The sequence below is a fragment of the Suricata suricatta genome, chromosome 4 (genome assembly GCF_006229205.1).
Source record: "Suricata suricatta isolate VVHF042 chromosome 4, meerkat_22Aug2017_6uvM2_HiC, whole genome shotgun sequence".
Classification (NCBI taxonomy): domain Eukaryota; kingdom Metazoa; phylum Chordata; class Mammalia; order Carnivora; family Herpestidae; genus Suricata; species Suricata suricatta.
Window position 1 is genome coordinate 114,483,369 of NC_043703.1, and position 23,703 is coordinate 114,507,071.

The 23,703-nt window shown below is 40.8% G+C and overlaps 1 protein-coding gene across 2 annotated transcripts in view; it reads right to left on the reverse strand.

Annotated features, from left to right (window-relative positions):
* Window positions 1-795: 795 nt before the first annotated feature.
* Window positions 796-23,703, reverse strand: part of PAIP2B (poly(A) binding protein interacting protein 2B) — a 36,119-nt gene continuing 13,211 nt past the window's right edge. For both annotated transcript variants that reach the window (XM_029936261.1, XM_029936262.1), the window contains exons 2-4: window positions 4,388-4,536; window positions 2,022-2,198; window positions 796-1,070 (exon numbers count right to left, since the gene is read on the reverse strand). In XM_029936261.1, coding sequence (XP_029792121.1) covers window positions 1,014-1,070; window positions 2,022-2,198; window positions 4,388-4,525 — 372 coding nt within the window. In that variant the 5' untranslated portion in view covers window positions 4,526-4,536 and the 3' untranslated portion in view covers window positions 796-1,013. The remainder of the gene's footprint in view (window positions 1,071-2,021; window positions 2,199-4,387; window positions 4,537-23,703) is intronic.

Sequence of the window (23,703 nt, forward strand, 5' to 3'; positions counted from 1 at the left end):
AGGAGAACCAAGTCTTCACGGGGCTGGCAAAAAATTGTCAAAATACTCTTAGGACACAATTAACAGGATTCAAGGATGACTTCTCCAGGCGGAAGCTGATGGCCAGCACAGCCTGCCTCGCCTTCACCTCTGGTAACAGTATCTTTTCTTAAAAACAGAGTAGGGTTGGGGTGGAAAGGAGATAGGGGACTAGATGCTATGAGAGACCAAGTGACAAACCCATCTTACAGCTCTTTTACCTTGTAAATAACAAATAGTGAGTTTGATGGTGGCTCTAAGCAGAGGCTTAAAAATAGACCAGCAGTGACTGAGTGACCCAAGTGACAGTCACTGTCACAGCCCTCTTCTGCTGGGAGAGGAGGAAACAACCTCCGTTAGCCATCAGAAGTGTTACCATAAACCAGCACTTTAAGTCTGTGTTTTCTTGAATGGGGCTCCAGGCAAGGAGACATGGGCTTGGCGGGCCACGGTAACCTGGTTCATCGCGGGAAAAGCCCTGGGGGCCAGGGGAGCTGGGCTGCCAACTCTGATTTGCAACACCTGCTTCTTCCACTCGTCCCTCTTCTCATCCAGCTTAAAAGACTCCATAAGTAGTTCTCCAGGTATTCACTGCCCTTGGCAAGCATACAGCAGGGGGAGCAGGGCGTTCTCACGTACCCTGATTTTCTTGGTCAGCTTATTTTGTTTAAACACACACAGCAGAACATTCCTGATGAAGGGGAAAAAAGATTGCAATTTCCTTAACTCAAAAAGCTAATAATAATAATAATAATAGGAAACTGCTCCAAACCAAAGTCAGTAGAACAAAAGAGAAATATTCAGAGACTCGGAGGCTTGCAGAGTAAGACTGAGCACAATTAGTTACTCCACTCACAGTGTCAAGTTAAACCACTGTCCCCCTCCCCACTGAGTACCCCTCGCCCACCCCACCCCCCTCTTCAGCTCTGCCTCTTTGTGCAGCACTGTCCCCAGATGTGGGGACATACAAGTTCTCCTCAAAGCTTTCTGTCAGTTCAGTACTTCACTCCCGGAATAAATTCCTTGGCATCCGGGTTCAGGTTACTTTTGCTCTGAAAGAAGAACCAAGAGATCATAAATCCCACTTTTAAGGTTATTTTCTCCGTTTCCATTATTACCAGTACCTTCCTCTTAGCCTGAAAGAGAGAAAAAGAACTCAGGCTGTTGTTATTGTTGGGCTGCTCTCAATGGCTCCTGACATATTAAGCCTTGACCAACCTCATTTTCTCCTTTCTGCTTTACACTAACCTGTTCTCTTCATGATGCTTTCATTAGAGGCCCAGAAGTTCGACTCTAAAAATAATTTTTCAATTCACTGAGTACCTTAACTCGATGAAAATCCACATATTCCACCAAACCAGTTTGGTTACCATAACCCCTTTATTTTCCCCCTCACTGTTTTCTCTTTGCTGATCTACTCTTGAGAAAGTCCAAAGCCTGGGCAAACCGCAGGGCAGTCATTTGGAACATGAGTTCTGGGAGAACTAAGCCTCTCACAGAATTCTGACTTCAAGTAAACATAAAAGGCAGGAAATTGGTTTATCCAGTTTCTTATTTTATCCCACTTCTAATTTTAAGTGGGAAATGGCCTCTCAAGAGTTAAATTCCTTCCAAAACGAACAGGCAGTTTTTATAACCGCATCGTTCAAAACTATAAATACAGATTTGAGGAACCGTAAGAGGAAAGAACAAGAGCAATTCCTAATTTGAAGCCAAACCTCCTCTATGTTCCAATTCTTACCCTTAATCCCAATTCTACTTTGAAAAGCCCACTGGGGAAAATAAGAGCTGGCGCTGTTGTGACAATCGTGTTCTCACAGCGCTTTAGGTGGTACAGCGCATCTTCAACACACTCTCCTATATGTGCCCGTGGGATGGGTGAAGCAACGGGCTCAGAGGCTCCGGAGACGGGCCCACGGCTGTAGGGCCCCATGGGAAGTCTGTGACTCCATGGCCCATGTTCTTTTCACTCTGTCTCACGTGCAACTACATGTGGCTCTTACCAAAATATCTTCAGAATCGTGGCCGTCGCTGACTGACAGTCCATTTAACTGCTGCTGCAACTGTCCCATGGTCGGAGGCAGGTCTCGGGAGGGGATAAACCAGTCTTGGTCTTCTTCATCCAGCATCTCCTGGAAACAGCGGTCTAAGAAATCTTGCTCCTGCAGCTCCTCCTCCACCTAGCAAGCAAGGGTGACGAGCTCAGACTTACGTCCCAGTGGGACTTGCCCCTGCCAGTTTTCTGCCTCTTTCTTTCAGAGGTTCTTACTGTGCGATTAAGAATGATCTTCTATGAGGTCTACTAAGAATTAGGATGCTCTGAATGACTGGCCAGAGAAAATGTAAGTTTTACTTTTTTCCAACCACATTCCATCAACAATAAGACTAAGGAAACAGTTGTTCAGAATAGCAGAAAGTCCAGGTCTTCGTACCTCTTCTAACATCTCTGATATGTGACAAAGATACTTTTCATTTGGATGGCACTTACAGAAAATAATTTTAAAGCTTGAAATTCTTTTCTCAACCTGGTTAAGAACCAATTCTTCTTGGGGCACCTGGGTGGCTCAGTCAGTTAAGCCTCTGACTTTGGCTCAGGTCATGATCTCATGTTTGTGGGGTTCAAGCCCCACATCGGGCTCTGTGCTGACAGCTCAGAGCCTGTAGCCTGCTTCTGATTCTGTGTCTCCCTCTCTCCCTTCCCCTCCCTGCTCATGCTCTGTCTCTCTGTGTCTCAAAAATAAATAAAACATTTAAAAAATTTAAAAAAAAAGAACCAATTCTTCTTAAAGTTCCTATTTTATAAGTATGAAAAAGGTACAGGAATTACAGAACTAGACCACTACCTGGATAGTGGACATTAAATCAAAACCAACTCCCAGCTTCTGGCCCACTTTTCTGGTAGAGGCCCCTAAAGGAGAAAAATACTTTCAGAATCTTAGAAACATATAGAGAACACTTTTTGGCAAACCAACAGAAAATGATGTCATCAATGTAGGTATCCTTCAAAGCAAGGAAAAACATGAATATTTAAACAATTCTGTTTTCTTAAAGATTGCCCTAATCTAAAGGAACATATATCTAGGATAATTTACACCTTCTTTGCAGACATTGTTAACCTTTAGGAAAGAGTATGGTCCACGCTGCAGATTAAGTGTGATTTTAACAGGCTTTGGGCTTCACATTTGGCTAGCCCTTTCCTGTGGGCTACGTGGTGCCAGATTCACAGCTCACTAGCACCGCCACCAGAGGGAAAGTCAAGCAAAAATAATCAGCCAAACTAGCTCATACAGTTATTCATGAATTCAAAAGTCACCAGTAGCACAAGATGCAAAAATAGTCTTCAGCATTACAATTAGCCACACTTTGATCTCAAGTAAATTAGATAGTTTGAAGTACTTAAAGTAACAACAACAAGCACAATAAGCCATATGATTCAACACCACTGCTCCCGGTCTGCCCTGCCTCTACACAGGAGGATCACAGTGTGCTCCTCCAGATTAAATCTACCCCTACTCACTGGCATGGCCCACAACGATGTTACCTGGGTACAGGGATGTGATGGGCAGTATGGTCTATGTGCTGTTCACACAAATCATGACACAGCGCTGACTGGCATGGAAACTGCTTGGCTGCCCCGATAAACTTATTTCCTTCTCCCCAGAGCACCAGGCTTTTCAGTTAAAAATCACACATCCTGTCTCCCATGCTGGCGACGGCCACATTACTATTCATCACGTAACATCCCCCACAAGGGGTGTAAACACTGTGGCAACACTTGGTTAAAAGGAGATCCCTTCCTTGGCCTTCAGCTCTCCGCTTTCCCAGGGGCCAGACTTTCCATTTTCCTTCAGCTACTCCACTGATAAATGCCCCAGGTATGGCAGAGCACCAGAACGGAAGAACCACGTGGTCACAGAATCACCGTCACCTGGATTGCCTACCTGGGGCTATCAAACATCACAGAGACACAGGACAACGGATTACTGGAATCTTTGTTCAGACAGTCTAGCCTTTCCCCACCTAACACACTTCCCCATCTCAGACACACATTCTGCCAGTCCCTGAGTTGCCATGGGGGGAGAGGGACTGTCTGCACATAGCTGCTGTTTCCCAGAAGTCTACACCAGATCACCACGGCCTGAGAGCCTCTTGTAATCAACGTGACAGAAAAGAATCAGTTTCTTCCTCCGAAGTTCTGTGACTCTGGTGTCTTACCAGCTGAAGAGGCTTTGGTCAGCCCAGACCAGGCCTCAATGCATTTTAAAATTATTCTAAAGCCAACAAATTCATTTCTTTGGTTACAAATTGATGGCAAGATATTAAAGCTGTTGAGTTTCACGCATCATTAGCCTTCCACTTCTTTCTTTACCTGTCTGTTGAAATCTTCTTCATTCTCCATCCACATGTACTCTGCAAATGGGTTTTCCTTCTCATCGTGCCCATTTAATCCTTGGTCCTCTTTGGATTTTACATTGGGTGATGTATTGGCTACACTGGATCCATTCATTATGATAAAACCTAAATAGGAAAAAAAGAAAGGATAGAATGATACAAGAATCAAGGAAATGAAAACCTACAACATCCAGATCCTTCCAGAAGCTTTTGAAGTTCTAAGTCAAAGTTACTCACTATAGACGAACAGCAAGTATTTGTCTGCAACTGTTAAAATTAACCATATTCTGCAGTTATCAACTATACTACAGATGCAGAATTCTTTTTTTATTTTACTTATTTATTTTTATGATTTTTATTTATTTTTGAGAGACAGAGAGAGACAGCACGAGCAGGGAAGGGTCAGAGAGAGAGGGAGACACAGAATCCAAAGCAGGTTCCAGGCTCTGAGCTAGCTGTCAGCACAGAGCCTGATGTGGGGCTCGAACCCACGAACCATGAGATCATGACCTGAGCTGAAGCCGGACGCTTAACCAACTGAGCCACCCAGGTGTCCCTAGATGCAGAATTCTTAAAGAGTTAAAAGAGGTATGATTGGGTGGCTCAGTCGGTTAAGCATCCAGCTCTTGACTTTGGCTCAGGTCATGATTTCATCATGAGACCGAGCTCCACATCAAGCTCTGTGCTGAGTGTAGAGCCTGCTTGGGATTCTCTCTCTCCCTCTGTTCCTCCCTCCTCCCCAAATAAATCAACATTTAAAAAATAGAGTTCAAAGAAAAAATGTCTAGGCTTAGTTAGCCTTTCCAGGCAAGTGGGGGAGGGGAAATCTCTTCAAGCTAAGTTTTAGCAGGTTCTAGAACCTAATTAAGGTCACACATCTTTGTTAATGTTTAAGTAGGTAGAGAAAATGCATTTAAAAAACTTTTTTTATTTTAAGTAGACGCATGCCCAACATGGGGCTTCAACTCACGACCCTGAGATCAAGTGTTACATGCTCTTATCAACTGAGCCAGCCAGATGCCTCAAGAAGATGCATCCTCGGGGCGCCTGGGTGGCTCAGTCGGTTAGGCCTCCGACTTCGGCTCAGGTCAGATCTCACGTTCATGGGTTCGAGCCCCGCGTCAGGCTCTGTGCTGACAGCTAGCTCAGAGCCTGGAGCCTGCTTCCGGTTCTGTGTCTCCTTCTCTCTCTGCCCCTCCCCCTCTCATGCTCTGTCTCTCTCTGTATCAAAAATAAATAAAACATTAAAAAAAAAAAAGAAAGAAAATGCATTCTTAATGAACATTGTAAGCAACTACCCCTTATTCTGATTCTCAAGCTGTTTTTCTATAAAACATGTTTCAAAGGGTAACACATATTCACTGTATTGATAAACAAAAAGGAGAAAATTAAGTTTGCCAGTTAGTTGTTCAACTATCCAGAGTTAAGGACTATGAACAATGTAGTGCATATAACCTTTCTGATATCCCCTATGTGTATGCAGACACATATACCACACACTTTCCCCCAGCACCCATTCTTAGAGTAATAGCATGATGCTCTATCATTTGCCTTTTCTCATTTCTGTGTTAATATCACAGTACTGTCTTTTGGGGGTATTTACAATGTTTCCATGTTATAAAGGTTAGGCTAACATCTTGTGTTCATCTTTTTCAGTGACTTCCTTAAGATAATTCCTAGAAACTGAACTGTTATACTGGAAACTATATTTTTGGTTGTTTTTTTTTTTTAACATTTATATATTTCTGAGAGAGACAGAGCGTGAGGAGGGGAGGGACAGAGAAACAGGGAGACACAGAAACTGAAGCAGGCTCCAGGCTCTGAGCTGTCAGCACAGAGCCCAATGTGGGGCTGGAACTCACAGACTGTGAGATCTTGACCTGAGCTGCTGGAGGCTCAGCCGACTGAGCCATTCAGGCGCCCCTGGACACTACATGTTTTTCAAGCCCCTCAATCTATTGCCACACTGCCATAAGAATTTAAGTTCCCACCAGTAGTATGTAAGTGCCTATTCCTCTGCATTCATGTGCATTATTATTTTTTAAATGTTTATTTATTTGAGAGAGACAGAGCGTGAGCAGAGGCTGGAGAGAGGTGAGAATCCCAAGCAGACTTTGAGCTGTCAGAGTGGAGCCTGATGTGAGGCTCAACCCCATGGAATGTGAGATCATGACCTGAGACGAAATCAAGAATTGGTTGCTTAACAGACGGAGCCACCCCAGTGCCCCAGGTATTATTATTTTTTAAACCATTGCCAGTCTGATAAGAGAAAACTTTTGTCATTTATTGTTTATGTTTACATTTCTTTGATTTTTGCTGAGATTGAATATTCTGAGATATACTTACTGGCCATTTTTATTTATTTTATCAATTTTCTACTAAAGTATTTTGACCATTTTTCTATTTAGGATATGTGTCTTTTCTTTATCTGTTGTAAGAACTTTTATCACATTTGTCAAGATTTTTATTTTTCATAAAAGAATTCATAAATTTAAACTACTACATTAGTTATACTTAATTTTACTGGTAGCAGTTTTTGCTGTCCTTAATTCTTGTCTACATTTGTCTATGGCCTTTTAAAGTACATACATATCGAGAGGGTTGTCAAGATGGTGGAGAAACAGGGAGTTCCGTACTTCCCACCTGCATCTTTCAAACAAAGAAGGGCTGAAGCCAAAGGACTGAACCCCGAGTCTAGGAGGAAAACAGACAGAGTCCACTAAAAAGACAGCCTCACAGGTGCGTGACTGCAAATTGGGGAAGATAAAAACAGGCAGGGACACAGAGGCACAGAGGGGAGGGAGCCCCTTCTGCGGAGAAACAAAAGGAAGAGAAAGAGCGGCTGGGGAAGCATACAACTGTCCCTGGAGAAGAGAAAAACCTCCGCCCTGGATGGAAAGGGATCCTATCATCCCATATCTAACCGCAGGACTTTTGGAGACAGATCCCATCTCTAACTGTGGAGCTTTCTTTGGGCTGGGTGCCCTGGCCCCAGACCAGAAATTCCCTCCGGGATAGGTGGTACTCAAGGGACGCAGTTGGCATCAGGAGGAATCGGTCCCCTGCTTGATCCCCTGCTCGGATCCCTGCTAGGAAGTCCCCTGGCTTGCAGGATTACCTTTTGGGTGGTATCATTAATGCACAGGGAGTAAGAGCTCAAAACACAGCTGGGTGTGGGACATAGAACATGGCCCACCTTGGCTGTGCCCGAGGCACAGTGAGATCAGACCCAAAGGAATCTTTTGGAACACTTGATTTGAGAAGGGACTGGGGAGGGTCGCCATTTTTCTCCGCACAACCACCAAGGTGGGGCCTCAGGGAGCAGCCAGGGACTCACAGTGGAGGCAAGACCCACCTACACCAAACCATGCCCGTCTGTGCTGGGTAGCTGCTTTGTTTACCAGAGCCCAGATAGATTCGATGGAAATAGCACCTCCCTCAAGACCAGCAGTGATGCACTGCCATGATTAATGCTAGATCAATTCTCGTGCTATTCATACATATTCTCCCTTATCTCATTCTTACCTCTCCCCTCCTCTAGACTGGTTGTTCTGGTTATAGGTTTGCTTAAACAGGCATATTTAATCCAGTCTCTTGATACATGTTCAACACCTTCCTCATTACCTTCCTTTCTCTCTCTCTCTCTCTCTGAAATAATCAGATTATATAGTTTCTCAGGATAACATTATCTTCCTTTTTTTCTCCTCACACCCTGCCGTATTCTCCTTTCTCAGAATTAACCCTTTTAGTCTCTCTGCCTGGTCAATGTTCAATCTCTCATTCTCCCCACCCCTACCTTTCTCTCTTTGTATATGCTCTTCCATCAGCACTGCCTTCACTCTGCTTTTTATTTGTAGCTGGGATTTCTGGTTTTATGCTTTTAGACTGTCCTTTGTTGTTGTTTTTGTTTTGTGGGGGTTTTTTTCCAGTTTGTTTATTCGTTTGATTTGTTTGTGCATTTGTGTGCTTTTGCTCTGTTTGTTTGTCTGTTTTCCTTTCCAGGGCTACCTCAAGCAACAAACCAAAGTACACATGGTGGAGAGTCCCAAATATCACTACGAATAGGAAATAAAATAACCAAAGTCACAACAAGAGAGACTAAGGGACACCATTAAAAGAACACTTTCTGAATGGACAGGCCCTGGACAGTTTATGAGCCTCCTTTAATACAGCACTATTTGCAGGTACAGAGCACATAAAAAGCTTTTAAAACTGACAAGAGACAGAAAGCTAGCCAAAATGACAAAATGGAAGAACTCTCCTCAAAAGAAATTCCAGAAAGAAGTGACAGCTAAAGAATTGGTCAAAACAGACATAAGCAACATACTGAACAAGAATTTAGAACAATAGTTATAAAATCAATCACTAAGCTTGAAAAAGACATAGAAGACAGCAGAGATACTATTGCCACAAAGATTATGGATCTTAAAAATAGTTATGATGAATTAAAAAATGCTATAAGTGAAGTACATAATAAAATGAAGGTGGCCACTGCACAGACTGAAGAGGCAGAGAGGAAAATAGGTGAATTAGAAGACACAATTGTAGAAAAAGAGGAAGCCGAGAAAAAGAGAGATAAATTGATTCAGGAGCATGACAGGAGAATTTGAGAACTGAGTGATACAGTCAAATGGAACAATATTTGTATTATAGGAATTCCATAAGAAGAAGAGATAAAGGGGCTGAAGGGGTACTTGAACAAATTGTAGCTGAGAACTTCCCCAATCTGGGGGAGGAAACAGACATTGAAATCCAAGACAGGGAACTCCCCTCAGACATAACTTGAATTAATCTTCGGCAAAACATATCATAGTGAAACTGGCAAAATATAAGAATAAAGAGAGAATTCTGAAAGCAGCTAGGGATAAAAGGGCCCTAACATACAAAGGGAGACACATGATGGTAGTGACAGACCTATCTACTGAAACTTGGCAGGCCAGAAAAGAATGGCAGGAAATCTTAAATGTGCTGAACAGGAAAAATATGCAGCCAATAATCCTTTATCCAGCAAGCCTGGCATTCAGAATAGGAGGAAAGATAAAGGTTTTCCCAAACAAAAACTGAAGGAATTCATCACCACTAAGCCAGCCTTTCAATAAATCCTAAGGAGGACTCTATGAGGGAAATGTTGCAGGGAACACAAAGTACCAGAGACACCACTATAAGCACAAACCCAACAGAGAACACAATGACTCTAAACCCATATTTTTCAATAACACTGAATGTAAATGGACTAAATGCTCCAAACAAAAGACATAGGGTATCAGAATGATAAAAAATTAAAATCCATCTATTTGCTGTCCACAAGAGACTCATTTTAGACCTGAGGACACCTTCAGATCGCAAATGAGGGGATGGAGAAATAGCTATCATGTTACTGGAAGGCAAAAGGAAGCTGGAATAGCCATACTTATATTGGACAAACTGGACTTTAAAGTAAAGGCAGTAACAAGAGATGAAGAAGGGCATTATATAATAATCACAGGGTCTATGCATCAGGAAGTGCTAACAACAATTATAAATGTCTATGAATTGAATTCAGGAGAACCCAAATACATGAAACAATTAATCATAAACATAAGCAATCTTATTGATAAGAATGTGATAATTGCAGAGACTTTAATACTCCACTTATAACAATGGATAGATCAACTAGACAGAAAATCACTAAAGAAGCAAAGGACCTGAACGACACATTGGACCAGATGGATTTCACAGATATAGTTAGAACTCTACATCCTGAAGCTACGGAATTCACTTTCTTTGCAAGTGCACATGGTACATTCTCCAAGATAGATCACATATTGGGTGATAAAGCAGCCATTAATAAATATAAAAGAACTGAAACCATACCATGTACACTTTCAGATCACAATGCTATGAAACTTGAAATCAACCACAGGAAAAAGTCTGAAAAAACTCCCAAAATATGAAGGTTAAAGAACATCCTACTAAAGAACTAATGAGCCAACCAGGCAATTAGAGAAGAAATTTAAAAATATATGGAAACAAATGAAAATGAAAATACAACAATCCAGGCTGCTTAGGTGCCTCAGTCAGTTAAGCGTCCAGCTTCAGCTCAGGTCATGATCTTGCAGTTCATGGGTTCAAGCCCCGCATTGGGCTCTGTGCTGACAGCTAACTCAGGGCCTGGAGCCTGCTTCGTATTGTGTCTCCCTCTCACTCTGACCCTCCCCTGCTCGCATTGTCTCTCTCTGTCTCTCAAAAATAAATAAAAAACATTAAAAAAAAAAGAAAATACAACAATCCAAACTCTTTGGGATGCAGCAAAGGCAGTCCTAAGAGGAAAATACATTACAATCCAGGCCTATTTCAAGAAACTAGAAAAAGCGCAAATACAAAATCTAACAGCGCACCTAAAGGAGCCAGAAGCAGAGCAGCAAGAACACCCCCAACCCAGCAGAAGAAGAGAAATAATAAAAATCAGGGCAGAAATAAACAATATAGAATCCAAAAAAACCAGTTGAACCAATCAATGAAACCAAGAGTTGGTTGTTTGAAAATATAAACAAAATCGATAAAACTCTAGCCAGGCTTCTCAAAAAGAAAAGAGGGAGCACCCGAATAGACAAAATCACAAATGAAAATGGATTTATTATAACCATTCCCTCAGAAATACAAGCAATTATCAGGGAATACTACGAAAAAGTATATGTCAACAAACTGGACAACCTAGAAGAAATGGACAAATTCCTAAACGCACACACACTTCTAATATTCAAATGGAAAGAGACAGAAAATCTGAACAGACCCATAACTAGTGAAGAAATTGAATCAGTTATCAAAAAATCTCCCCAAAATTAAGAGCCCTTGGCAAGATGGCTTCCCTGGGGAATTCTACCAGACATTTAAATCAGAGTTAATACCTATTCTTCTCAAGCTATTCAAAAAAACAGAAATGGAAAGAAAACTTCCAGACTTGTTCTATGAAGCCAGCATCACTTTGATCATTCCCAAAACAGTCAGAGACCCAACAAAAAAAGAGAACTACTGGCCAATATCCATGTTGAATATAAATGCAAAAATTCTCAACAAGATACTAGCAGATCAAATTCAATAGCATATAAAAAGAATTAGCCACCATGATCAAGTGGGATTCATGCCTGGGTTATAGGGCCAGTTCAATATTTGCAAATCCATCAATGTGACACATCACATTAACAAAAGAAACGATAAAAACCAGACGGTCCTGTTAACAGATGCAGAAAAATCATTTGACAAAATGTAGCATCCTTTCTTAATAAAAATCCTTGAGAAAGTTGGGATAGAAGGAACATACTTACACATCACAAAAGCCACTTATGAAAAGTCTACAGCTAATATCATCCTAATGGGGAAAACTGAGAGCTTTCCCCCTGAAATCAGGAACACGACAAGGATGTCCACTCTCACCACTGTTGTTTAACACAGTGCTGGAAGTCCTAGCATCAGCAATCAACAAAAGGAAATAAAAGGCATCAGAATTGGCAAAGATGAAGTCAAATTTCCACTTTTCACAGATGACATGATACTCTACATGGAGAACCTGACAGACTCCACCAGAAGTCTACTAGAACTGATCCTTGAATTCAGAAAAGTTGCAGGGCACAAAATCAATGTACAGAAATTGGTTGCATTTTTATACACCAATAATGAAGCAACAGAAAGAGAAATCAAGAAATAGATCCCATTCATAATTGTACCAAAACCCATAAAATACCTAGGAGTAAAACTAACCAAAGATGAAAAAGATCTGTATAATGAGAACTATAGAAAACTTATGAAGGAAATTGAAGAAGACACAAAGAAATAGGAAAACATTCCATGCTCATGGATTGGAAGAATAAATATTGTTAAAAGGTCAATACTACCCAAAGCAATGTACACATTTAATGCAATCCCAGCCAAATTGTTCCAGCATTCTTCTCAAAGCTAGAACAAACTATCCTAAAATTTGTATGGAACCACAAAAGACCCCGAATAACCAAAGTAATATTGAAGAACACTAAAAACAGGAGGCATCACAATCCCAGACTTTAGCCTCTACTAAAAAGGTATAATCATCAAGACAGTATGGTATTGGCACAAAAAACAGACACATAGACCAATGGAATAGAATAGGGAACCCAGAACTGGACCCATAACGTATGGCCAATTAATCTTTGACAAAGCAGGAAAAAGTATCCAATAAAAAAGAGACAGCCTCTTTAACAGATGGTGTTGTGAGAACTGGACAGCAACATGCAGAAGAATGAAACTAGACCACTTTCTACACCATACACAAAAAGAAACTCAAAACGGATGAAGGACCTGAATGTCAGGCAGGTAACCATCAAAACCCTAGAGAAGAAAGCAAGAACCAACCTCCCCCACCTTAGTCGCAGCAATTTCCTACTCGACACATCTCCAAAGGCAAGGGAATCAAAAGCAAAAGTGAACTATTGGGACCTCATCAAGATGAAAAGCTTCTGCATGGCAAAGGAAACAATCATTAAAACTAATAGGCAACCAACAGAATTGGAAAAGATAGTTGCAAATGACATATCAGATAAAGGACTAGTATCCAAAATCTCTAAGGAACTCACCAAACTCCACACCTGAAAACAAACAATCCAGTGAAAAGATGGGCAAAAGACATGAACAGACACTTCTCCAAAGAGGACATCCAGATGCCCAACAGACACATGAAACAATGCTCAGCATCACTCATCATCAGGGAAACACAAATCAAAACCACACTGAGATACCATCTCACGTTGGTGAGAGTGGCTAAAATGAACAAATCAGGAGACTATAGATGCTGGCCAGGATGTGGAGACACGGACACCCTCCTACACTGTTGGTGGGAATGTAAACTGGTGCAGCCGCTCTGGAAAACAGTGTGGAGGTTCCAGCAATAGCATTGCTAGGAATTTACTCAAGGGATATAGGAATGCTGATGTATAGGGGAACATGTACCCCAATGTTCATAGCAGCACTTTCAAAAATAGCCAAATCATGCAAACAGCCTGAATGTCCATCAACTGAAGAATTGATCAAGAAGATGTGATCTGGGGCGCCTGGGTGGCTCGGTCGGTTAAGCGTCCGGCTTCGGCTCAGGTCATGATCTCACGGTTCGTGGGTTCGAGCCCCGCGTCGGGCTCTGTGCTGACAGCTAGCTCAGAGCCTGGAGCCTGCTTCAGATTCTGTATCTCCCTCTCCCTCTGACCCTCCCCTATTCCCACTGTCTCTGTCTCTCAAAAATAAAGAAAGAACATAAAAAAAAAAAAAAAAGAAGATGTGATTTATCTATACAATGGAATACTACATGGCAATGAGAAAAAATGAAATCTGGCCATGTGTAGCAACGTGGATGGAAGTGAGGGTGTTATGCTAAGTGAAATAAGTCAGGCTGAGAAGGACAGATACCATATGTTTTCACTCATATGTGGAATAGGAGAAACTTAACAGAGGACCATGGGGGTGAGGAAGGGGGAAAAAATAGTTGAGGAGAGGGAGGGAGTCAAACCATAAGAGACTCTTAAATACTGAGAACAAACTGAGGGTGATGGGGATTGGGGAGAGGGGAAAATGGGTGATGGGCATGGAAGAGGGCACTTGTTGGGATGAGCACTGGGTGTTATATGGAAACCAACTTGACAATAAACTATAAAAAAATAAATAAAAATAAAGTACATACAGATTTTTTTAGTTGCTTATACTTAGCTTTCAAATCCACGCTGATGAATTTGCTCTCATCTGGAACATGTCTTTTTCTTGTTCTTCACTTAAATTTTTTAAAAATAGTTTACTGTCAAACTGGTTTCCATATAACACCCAGTGCTCTTCCCCACAAGTGCCCTCCTCCATTACCAGCATCTTTCCCCCCTCTTCAACCCTCAGTTCATTTTCAGTATTCAATAATCTCTCAGGTTTTGCGTCCCTCTCTCTCCCCAACTCTCTTTCCCTCTTCCCCTCCCCCTGGTCCTCCATTAGGGTTCTCCTGTTCTCCTGTTCGACCTATGAGTGCAAACATATGGTATCTGTCCTTCTCTGCCTGACTTATTTCGCTTAGCATGACACCCTCAAGGTCCATCCACTTTCCCACAAATGGCCAGATTTCATTCTTTCTCATTGCCATGTAATACTCCATTGTATATATACCACATCTTCTTGATCCATTCATCAGGTGATCTTCATTTAAATTTTAACCATTCTTCCAAAAGCACTTCAGTCTTTACTCCCTGCTTGCTCTAAGCTCCTGCACCTAAAGAGTGTTAATACTACTTAACAGTATTTTTTCATATGCATAATTTCCCTCTTTGTAATTAGATTCTCAATTTGGGATAAGGAAGAGGGAGGTTTATAATCACAATTTCAACTCCATCCCCTCCTCAATCCTCCTTGGGGCATCTTTAAATTTTCTTTAACAACTTTCTTCCTCATTCATTTCCAGCTTGGCAAGATTCATGAAAAAAGTCTTTCTCTACTTCTGGGTACACTAAAAAATTATTGCTTACTCCCCTTTAAAGTTCTTGCAACTTTCTAACCTGTTATGAACATTAGAAGATCTAATTTTCTTAAAAGACAAGATAGGATTGTGAAGAGTAAAGAAGAGATAAAAAATCAACTCACTGATATTTCAAAAAGAATTTCATTTAGGACAGAGCCCATTTAGCTCACTGTTGGCTTAAAACATTTTTTTAAATGTTTGTTTATTGGAGAGATGAGAGACAGAGCACAAGTGGGGAAGGGGCACACAGCAAGGGAGACACAGAATTGGAAGCAGGCTCCAGGCTCTGAGCTGTCTGCACAGAGCTTGACGCAGCACTGGAACCCATGAACCATGAGATCTTGACCTGAGCTGAAGTTGGAGGCTTAACCGACTGAGCCACCCAAGCATCCCACTCACTGTTGGTTTAAACAGGGTGCTTCGTATGAAATATATAGGTTTAACATATTTTAAATAAAGACAAATGAAATCAATGATTACTCCAAATACTGCTCTACAATCAAAATTCTATAAGCCCAATGAACGAAGGAAACCAGTTCTTTATTTTGACCACCACCATTTGCAGCATAACAATGATAGAGGCAAGTCTGCTCTAAATGCCAGAGCAACTGCATAAGTAAGTAGGGTATTCCTAAACACAGGGACTCTTAAAGAACCTGACCTTGCTGGGTAGAAAGTTAAACAGTATTTTATTTCCAAAGGCTCATTTGGCAGTGGGTTACAAGCAGCACAGTGATTTCTCCCCATCAGTATGGAAATCACTCAGACAGAACCAGTAATCAGTTTTCTAAAATATCTGCCTTTTCCCCCAAAAATAAATCCTAAGTGCACATGACCATAAGGAAAAAGAGAAGGCAGAGATACAAAGAATAGAATAACCCATCTGACTCAAGAGGATGGTGGAACACAGAGAGCAAACTTCAGTATGCTCTCACTCATGAGAAACGGAATGGAAACATACCATAATCCCAACAGGGGGATGTCACCCAATTTAATGCAAATACTTTACAGAAGTTGAAAACATTGAGATATGGGACTGTTAATACTAGGAAAGTAATTTACAGTAGGCTATATAAAATGTTGATTTGCATTTTATATCATTCTACCTTTGTTTTCCACATAATTGGAGAGTTTAGCTTTCTCTAAGTAGAAGTAATTTGTATAATGTTTAACAATTTACTAAGTACTTTTATATCTATACTATGACTTCAGGTACATAATCTGTCCAAGTTCACTCTAAAAAAAAAAACCATCTAGGGGTGCCTGGGTGGCTCAGTCAGTTAAATGTTCAACTTGGGCTCAGTCTGTGGGTTCAAGCCCCACGTCGGGCTCTGTAGCCTGCTCAGATTCTGTGTCTTCTCTCTCTCTGCCCCTCCCCTGCTTGCTCAGAGCCTGTAGCCTGCTTCAGATTCTGTGTCTTCTCTCTCTCTGCCCCTCCCCTGCTTGCTCTCTGTCTGTGTCTCTCAAAATAAAATAATAAAGACATAAAAAATATTTTAGTTAAAAAAATTAAAATTAAAAAAAAAATCTAGACAGTGCTATATATAAGACCACAGAAGGTACCAGATTCAAGAGTTAAGCAACCTGAGTTGCTGGCTTAGCTCAAGAACACTGGTGTGTGGGCCTACTGAGTGACAGTGTCCTGGTGCCTAATGTGCCCCTAGGCTTCAGTAATGGGGTGAGAATGGGGAGCTTCTGCTGGACACTGGTAAATCCTAGGTAAGGCTTTGGGATACCTTCCAACTTAGGGAAGCCACCAGGTAAGATAGGACCATTGCCCGTAACTCTGCTTCCAGAGTTTCATGTAACATTCTCTTTCTGTTTCTAGCTCCTCTCTAGCTCACCATCCACTATGCTTGCTCTCCAAATGCACAGTGTTTCTTTGACCATCCTATTTTGACCTTTTATATTCATTATTTCACTTTGATCCTCACCCACATCAAGGCATATCATGTGACATCCTAATGTAGGGGGGACAAAGAAAATACCTCCAAAACATCCAGAACTGGGGAAATGTGGCTATATAAATAGGATCACAAATCAGAATGGCTGCCATATTGTCAGCTATGTTATGGAGAAGCCCATGTGACAAGGAATTGAATCCCATTAACAACCATGTGAGTGAGCTTAGTTCGTCTTCCCCCAATTAAGCCTTCAGATGAGACAGCCATCCTAGATGACTACTGGACTGTAACTTCATGAGACACTCTTGAGTTAGAGGCCTACCGAAGCTGCTCCCAGATTCTTGACCCACAGAAACTGAGATAATAAATGCTTGTTGTTTTAACCTACTAAGCTTTGTGGTACATTATCGCAGGGCAATAGATAATGTAGGTATTTGATAAACAATGACAACTAGTTCCACCACACAAATCCTCAGTTGCCGTATCTTCCTCTTATCTATCCAGGGGACAAATGTGCAGTTGGAAGTAGGTCACTGCTTGAGAAATTCTTCAAGAATTAGACCTCCATAGCAGATAAAAAAATTTATATCTGGCCTGGATCTATACTGTACTATGAAATCTGAAAATTATTTGAAATTTATTCCCCTTCCACCTCAGTTTCCCTTTTAAACACATGGAAAACATGCTGAAAATAGAATATAAGAGTTGTCATTTGGGCTGAAGATGGGAAAGCACACAGCAGCACACAGAGTCAAAACAGGGGTGCTACAGCCTGCTAAGCAATTGATTTAGCACCTTGCCATGGTCAAGGGTCATGTCTAAAATATTTGGCTTGAAATAGAGGCCTCAGTTCCCAGCCATAGAGAACCTCAAGACTTAATGTACATAGCACATTTCTACAACACATGCTTTATCAGTTCAACACTTTGAACACTCACAACTTTCAGATCCAACATGCTCATACCAAATATTAGCCATTATTTGAACATGAGATTTTTCAGAAGCTATAAACCTGTATTGTGCCCATGATAACAGCTTGACTATGAAGAATACTTGGGACTTTTGATTGGATCATCTAGAAAAATTCTATTGAGTGGTTGCTATAAAAACTAGTCTCTACTATTCTGTTTCCTAGAATTTTGTGAACTTCTTTCAGTCTGGTTAATACCATTTTTTAAATCAAATATTGTGGATATTAGTTTAAATTCTTGGGGCACCTGGGTGACTCAGGCGGTTGGGCATCCGACTTTGGCTCAAGTCATGATATTATGGTTTGTGAGTTTGAGCCCTGCGTCAGGCTCTGTGCTGACAGCTCAGAACCTGAAGCCTGCTTCCGATTCTGTGTCTCCCTCTCTCTCTGTTCCTCTGCCACTAGTTCTCTGTCTCTCTCAAAAACATTAAAAATTTTTTAAAATTCTTATTTACTTCAAATATGCAGCACTAGATTCAGCTTTGGTCCATTCTCAGTTATGTCCTAGCAACTCAGGTCATTAGATGTACTCACTCATTAATTTTTACCCTCGACACTGTGCTTTACTGGTGCTTTGACGGGGTACACAGTTTTTGCCCTGGTGATATTTACATTATGATAGGAAGAGGCAAGCAAATAATTAAGAATAATTATGATCCATGTTATACAATATGAAGTAAAAGAGAGTATTAGAAAATAGCAGGGGGACCTCATCAAGTCTAGTAGTGGGGGTGGTTAGGAAAAGTTTCCCTGAGCAGGCAACACTTTCTTTGATACCTAAAGAATATAAGTTAGCTAGCAATAGGGAGCAGAGGGTTTGGGCCAAAGGTAAGAGCCCCAAGATTGGCCACTTTGGGCATAAAGATTATTTTGAGATAAAAGCAGCTAAAACCCGCCAGATTCAGGAAAAGCTCTTTAACTCCCCCTCAAGTGCCTAAATTTACATTGGAAAGGAGAGCTGGTACCAGGAAGAAAGTTCCTAAGAGTCCTCTTTACCTAAGAAATTTATCTGCATAACAGGGCAACCTTTGTTTTCCAAACAACTCCTCTCACCTTCCTGCTAAAGGTCTTCCTCTTCTTCAAATCCTCAGACTCCTACCCAACTCCTTAACTCAGAATGTCATATAAATCAAGTCACCTGGCTTTAGAATTTCATGTCTGTATGGATTCCCATACGCATGAAACAAAATTTGATTTCTCCTGTTAATCTGTTTCACATGAATTTATTTCTTAGTCTATCTAAACAACCTTAGACCAAGGAAAATTTCTTCCTTCCCAATGAGGGAAACACATGTGCAAAGACTCAGAGGCAGGAAGGAACTCAGGAAATACAGGAGGGATGCATACAGTTGGAGGGTCAAAGGAGAACCAGTAGGAGAATGGCAAGGAAGAGAGATGAAGTTGCAGAGACAGATGGGGTCAGATCATGCAGGACATTAGAGGCTACATGAAAGATTTAAAATTTTATCCTAAAAGCAATAAAAGGGTTCCTGGCAGCATAGCAATAGGACTCAATATATATTTTGAAGTCACTCAGGCTGCCATATGGAAAATGGATGGGAGAGACAGAGTGCATAATAGGAGACCAGTGAAGCAGCTAATGCACTAATCCAGATGGAAAAATGGTAGCTGCTTAAGACTAAGATAATGGCAGTAAGAAGAAAGTAGGCAGATTCTGAAACTATTTTAGGTTGTTTTGATGATGGACGTGGGGAAATAGAGTGAAGTTAATATCAGGGATAACTTTGGCGCAAGCAACTGGGTGGATGGTAATGTCATTCACTGAACTAAGTAATTCTGTGGGAAGTGCAAACTTTTCTTGGGTGGTGATGAGGAGAGGGGGTAAATGGGGTGAGGAATTCTATTTTGGACATATTAAGTTTGTAATGCCTCTGAAACATCAAATGACTATGTCAAGTAGGTTATCTATATGCATCAAGAATAGGTATGACTAAATAAAGAAATCTAGAGTGGTCGTTTATATAAATGGTAATAGAAGTCATGGGACTAGAAAATATTACCTAGAGTGAGAGGGCAGAGTGAGATTAGAAGAGGATCCAAGACCCAACCTGATGCATGTGAACATTTTTAAAAGTCAGGTAGAGGAGGAGGAAAATACAAAAAAGGAGACTGAGAAGAAGCCATAGAGTTTATAAGGAAAGCAGAAGAGTGTAGCACCACACAAATCAAGGGAAGATAGAACTCTGTATAGTGAGTTGAATGGTAATCCCAAAAAAGATAGGTCCACATCCTAATCCCTAGAACCTATGAGGCTACTTTATTTGGAAAAAAGGGTCTTTGCAGATGTGACTAAATTAAGAACACTGAGATAAGTAGATCATCTTGGATTATTTCAGTAGACCCTAAATCCAATGACAAGTGTCCTTATAAGGAAAAGAAGAGTAGGCGGCAATGTGACCATGGAGGCAGGGGCTGGAGTGATGTGCCACAGGTCAAGGAATGCCTACAACCACCAGAAACTGAAGAGGCAAAGAACAGATTCTCCCTCTCCTAAAGCCTCCAGAAGGAGTGCAGTTTGGATGACATCTTAAGTTTTTACTTCTGACCTTCAGAACTGCAAGAGAATAAAGTTATTACCATTAATGACTGTGGTAATTTGTTAAGCAAATTGGAAACAGGAAACTAATAAATCCAGTAAAGTGGGTGTGTTGAAGCCTGCTGAAAGGTCAAGAGGAAGGCTGAGGAGTATCCACAGAACTTAGGACCATGGAGGTCTCTGATGACCTTATTATTGAGAGCAGTTTCCATGAACAGAAATGAGAAGGAAAGTCAAATGGAGGGGGTGTGAGTTGCATGGGACAAGAAGTGTAAGATAACTCCTTCAAGGAGTCTAGCTGCCAAGGAAAGGGCAGGAATGGACAGCAACTAGAGACATGAGAAGTCCCTGAAACTTTTTAATAACTGGAGAGTCTAGAGCTTGTTTAAATGTTCCTAGGAATGGTCTAATGGAGAAGAGGCTACAAAACAGGAGAAAGAAGGAATGACTGACAGTGTAGGCCATGGGAAGGTAGGAAAGGATACTTTGAATAGTTTAATACATTCCCTAATTCAAAATCTAAATGCCAGGGATTCTTAATTAGTAACAGCTGAAATGATGAACCTATAGTCAGAATTGAGGAAAAACAGCATCAGTAGAGAGATTTTATCCATCACAAAGCCACATGAAACATCCTTACTCTGTGGCAGGATATTTTACTTCCCTAGTGGCAGGGATGCTTATGTATGTACTTGTTGGGGAGGGAAAAATTTTTCTCTACTTTTCAAGATTCTTCTAGCTGGTCTAAGAATCAAATTGACAAGAGACAGATTTGCAGGAGAAAATCAAAAGTTTAGCACATATACCTCTTGTAGACATGGGAAAAACCCAGGAAAACTCAGTAACTCCCTGAATTGGCTAAAGCCATCACCTTAAATACCTCCAGCTAAAGACAGAAGAAAATGTTGGGGCAGAAAGTCAGTTATGGAAGGTTACAAGAAAAGCACAGTAACCACGGGTAAGGTGTTACACAGATTAAAGTCTGCCTTAAGATTTAAGTCCATGCTATCTCCACTGAGAGGTTTCTAGAGATTTAGAGTCCTTCCCTTCCTCCAGGTACGGAAGGAGACACTCTTATAAATGGAGATTTCCCTTATACACGTAAATGTCTCTACTCAGTGTTTAGAGCTTTCTTTGGGTCTGTAGTTTCTTAATAAACAGTTTGAAATAACCAATATTCCATAGAGGCATACCTTGGGGTGGCAAATTTTGCTCCCTTGTATTCCTCTAAATATAAGTCTCCCTGCCTGGACAGTTGCTGGATAAACCTACCAAACTCCAACTTTGTGCCTTCTAAATTTTTTGCAGGTTATGTGTATGTGTGTTTGTGTGTGTGTGTGTGTGTCTGTGTTATTTTAAATCTACATAAGCAATAAAAGAAATATTTCATAAAGCCTTTTAAATTCATGTAGAACATATTTTTGTATACCATGTTATACTTTACATTAAAATAATTTGTTGCCTTGTTTACAAAGTCTTCTTTTACAATGTTTGGGTATTTTTGTTTAATTTTTTTTAATTTTTTGAGAAAGAGATCATGAGTGGGAGAAGGGCAGAAAGAGAGAGAGATACACACACAGAAATGGATGTCGGCTCCATGCTCTGAGCTGTCAGCCCAGAGCCGGATGTGGGGCTCGAACTCATGAGCTGTGAGATCATGACCCGAGCTGAAGACGGACACTTAACCAACTGAGCCACCCAGGCGCCCCTGGTTTTTTTAAAATTTTTGTCTTTTTTTTTTTTTTTTTTTTTTTTTTTTTTTTTTTTTTTTTTTTTTTTTTTTTTTTTTTTTTTTTTTTTTTTTTTTTTTTTTAAAGAGACAGAGAGAGACAGCACAAGCAGGGAAGGGTCAGAGAGAGACGGAGACACAGAATCTGAAACAGCCTCCAGGCTCTGAATTAGCTGACAGCACAGAGCCCAACACGAGGCTTGAACCCACGAACCGTGAGATCATGACCTGAGCTGAAGCCGGACGCTTAACTGACTGAGCCACCCAGGTGCCCCAAATGTTTGTTTATTTGAGAGAGAGAGAGTTGTTTATTTGAGAGAGAGAGAGAGCGAGAAAGAGAGAGAGAGAGAGAGAGCGCGAATGCATGAGGGGACAGAGGATCTGAGGCAGGCTCTGTGCTGACAGCAGACCACCAGATGCGGAGCTCCCAACTCACAAACTGCAAGATCACGACTTGAGACTGAATCACTGAGGAGTCCCTTCTTTTAATAAGTAAATAAACCCATCAGGTTTTCTCCATCATTTGGCAGAAGATCAAGGTGGAAAGAAGGCAGGATGAGTAGTTCAGCTTTTTTAGGGAGTGAGGTGGGAAAAACATGTAGAATATGTACATGGAGATTAAAAAGCAGGTTCCAATCAACCTCTAATTAGAATGATCTTGTCCCTTCTATTTCCATTCATTTGTTCTTGGAGAAGTTATATGGACTTTAACAAAAAATAAATAAGTAATCACCTTGCTAAGCTTTCCTATACTGACCTCAATACACAAATGCTCCATTAGTTATTTTTCCTTTGATGCAAGGAAAGAGCTTGCATATAGAATGTCAATGTGCTTGTTAAGCACACAGAAAATGGAACTTACCTGCATCTAATTGCTGATTAGCTGCTTTCAAAAGCTTATTAGCATACTCGAATAGGATTAAGAATGCAGTTAGCAAGTGTCCAGAGGCATATTCTTAATCAGTAGTTCTCAATCTCTAGACTACATTAGAATCACTGGGAAGCTTTTCCACATTATGCCTTTTAGATATTACAATGTTAGGCCCAAACCAATGCCCAACATTTGTAGTTTTGCTTGTCAACTACATTGGTGAGTATAGAAAGACTAAAGACTAAGAACAATTCCTCCAATAAAGTGGTAAATTCTATGTGGAATAATCCAAATCCCAATTAGCCTAATTCCTACATCAGCAGTTCCCAAATTGGTGAATGCTCTTTGCAAAAAACAAACAAACCAAAAACACAGCCAAGTAAATTCATTGCTCTGAGAAATCCTATTTAACTTTACTACCAAGCATTTCCTTAATTAAATAATTGCCTTTATTATTAACTTATTACAATTTTAATCTGACACCTATTAAAAACCCACAAATTTTTTGAAATAATACCTCAAGGATGCCTGTGATATTATCCTATTAGAAATGTATAGAACAGACATAAAATGTACTCCATAAAGCATTTAAAGTCACTTCTAAGGTAGATGTCAACAGACCTGACTACAGTCAGTGGTATGTTCTCTGAACCCCAGAGGTCTGCCCTCAAGGCCCACTTCCCCAGGTAAAGGCCATCTCAACAAATATCCCAGGATAACATCCAACAGTGGTCATTACAGGGGTCCTGACTTCTCTATACCCAGCCAGC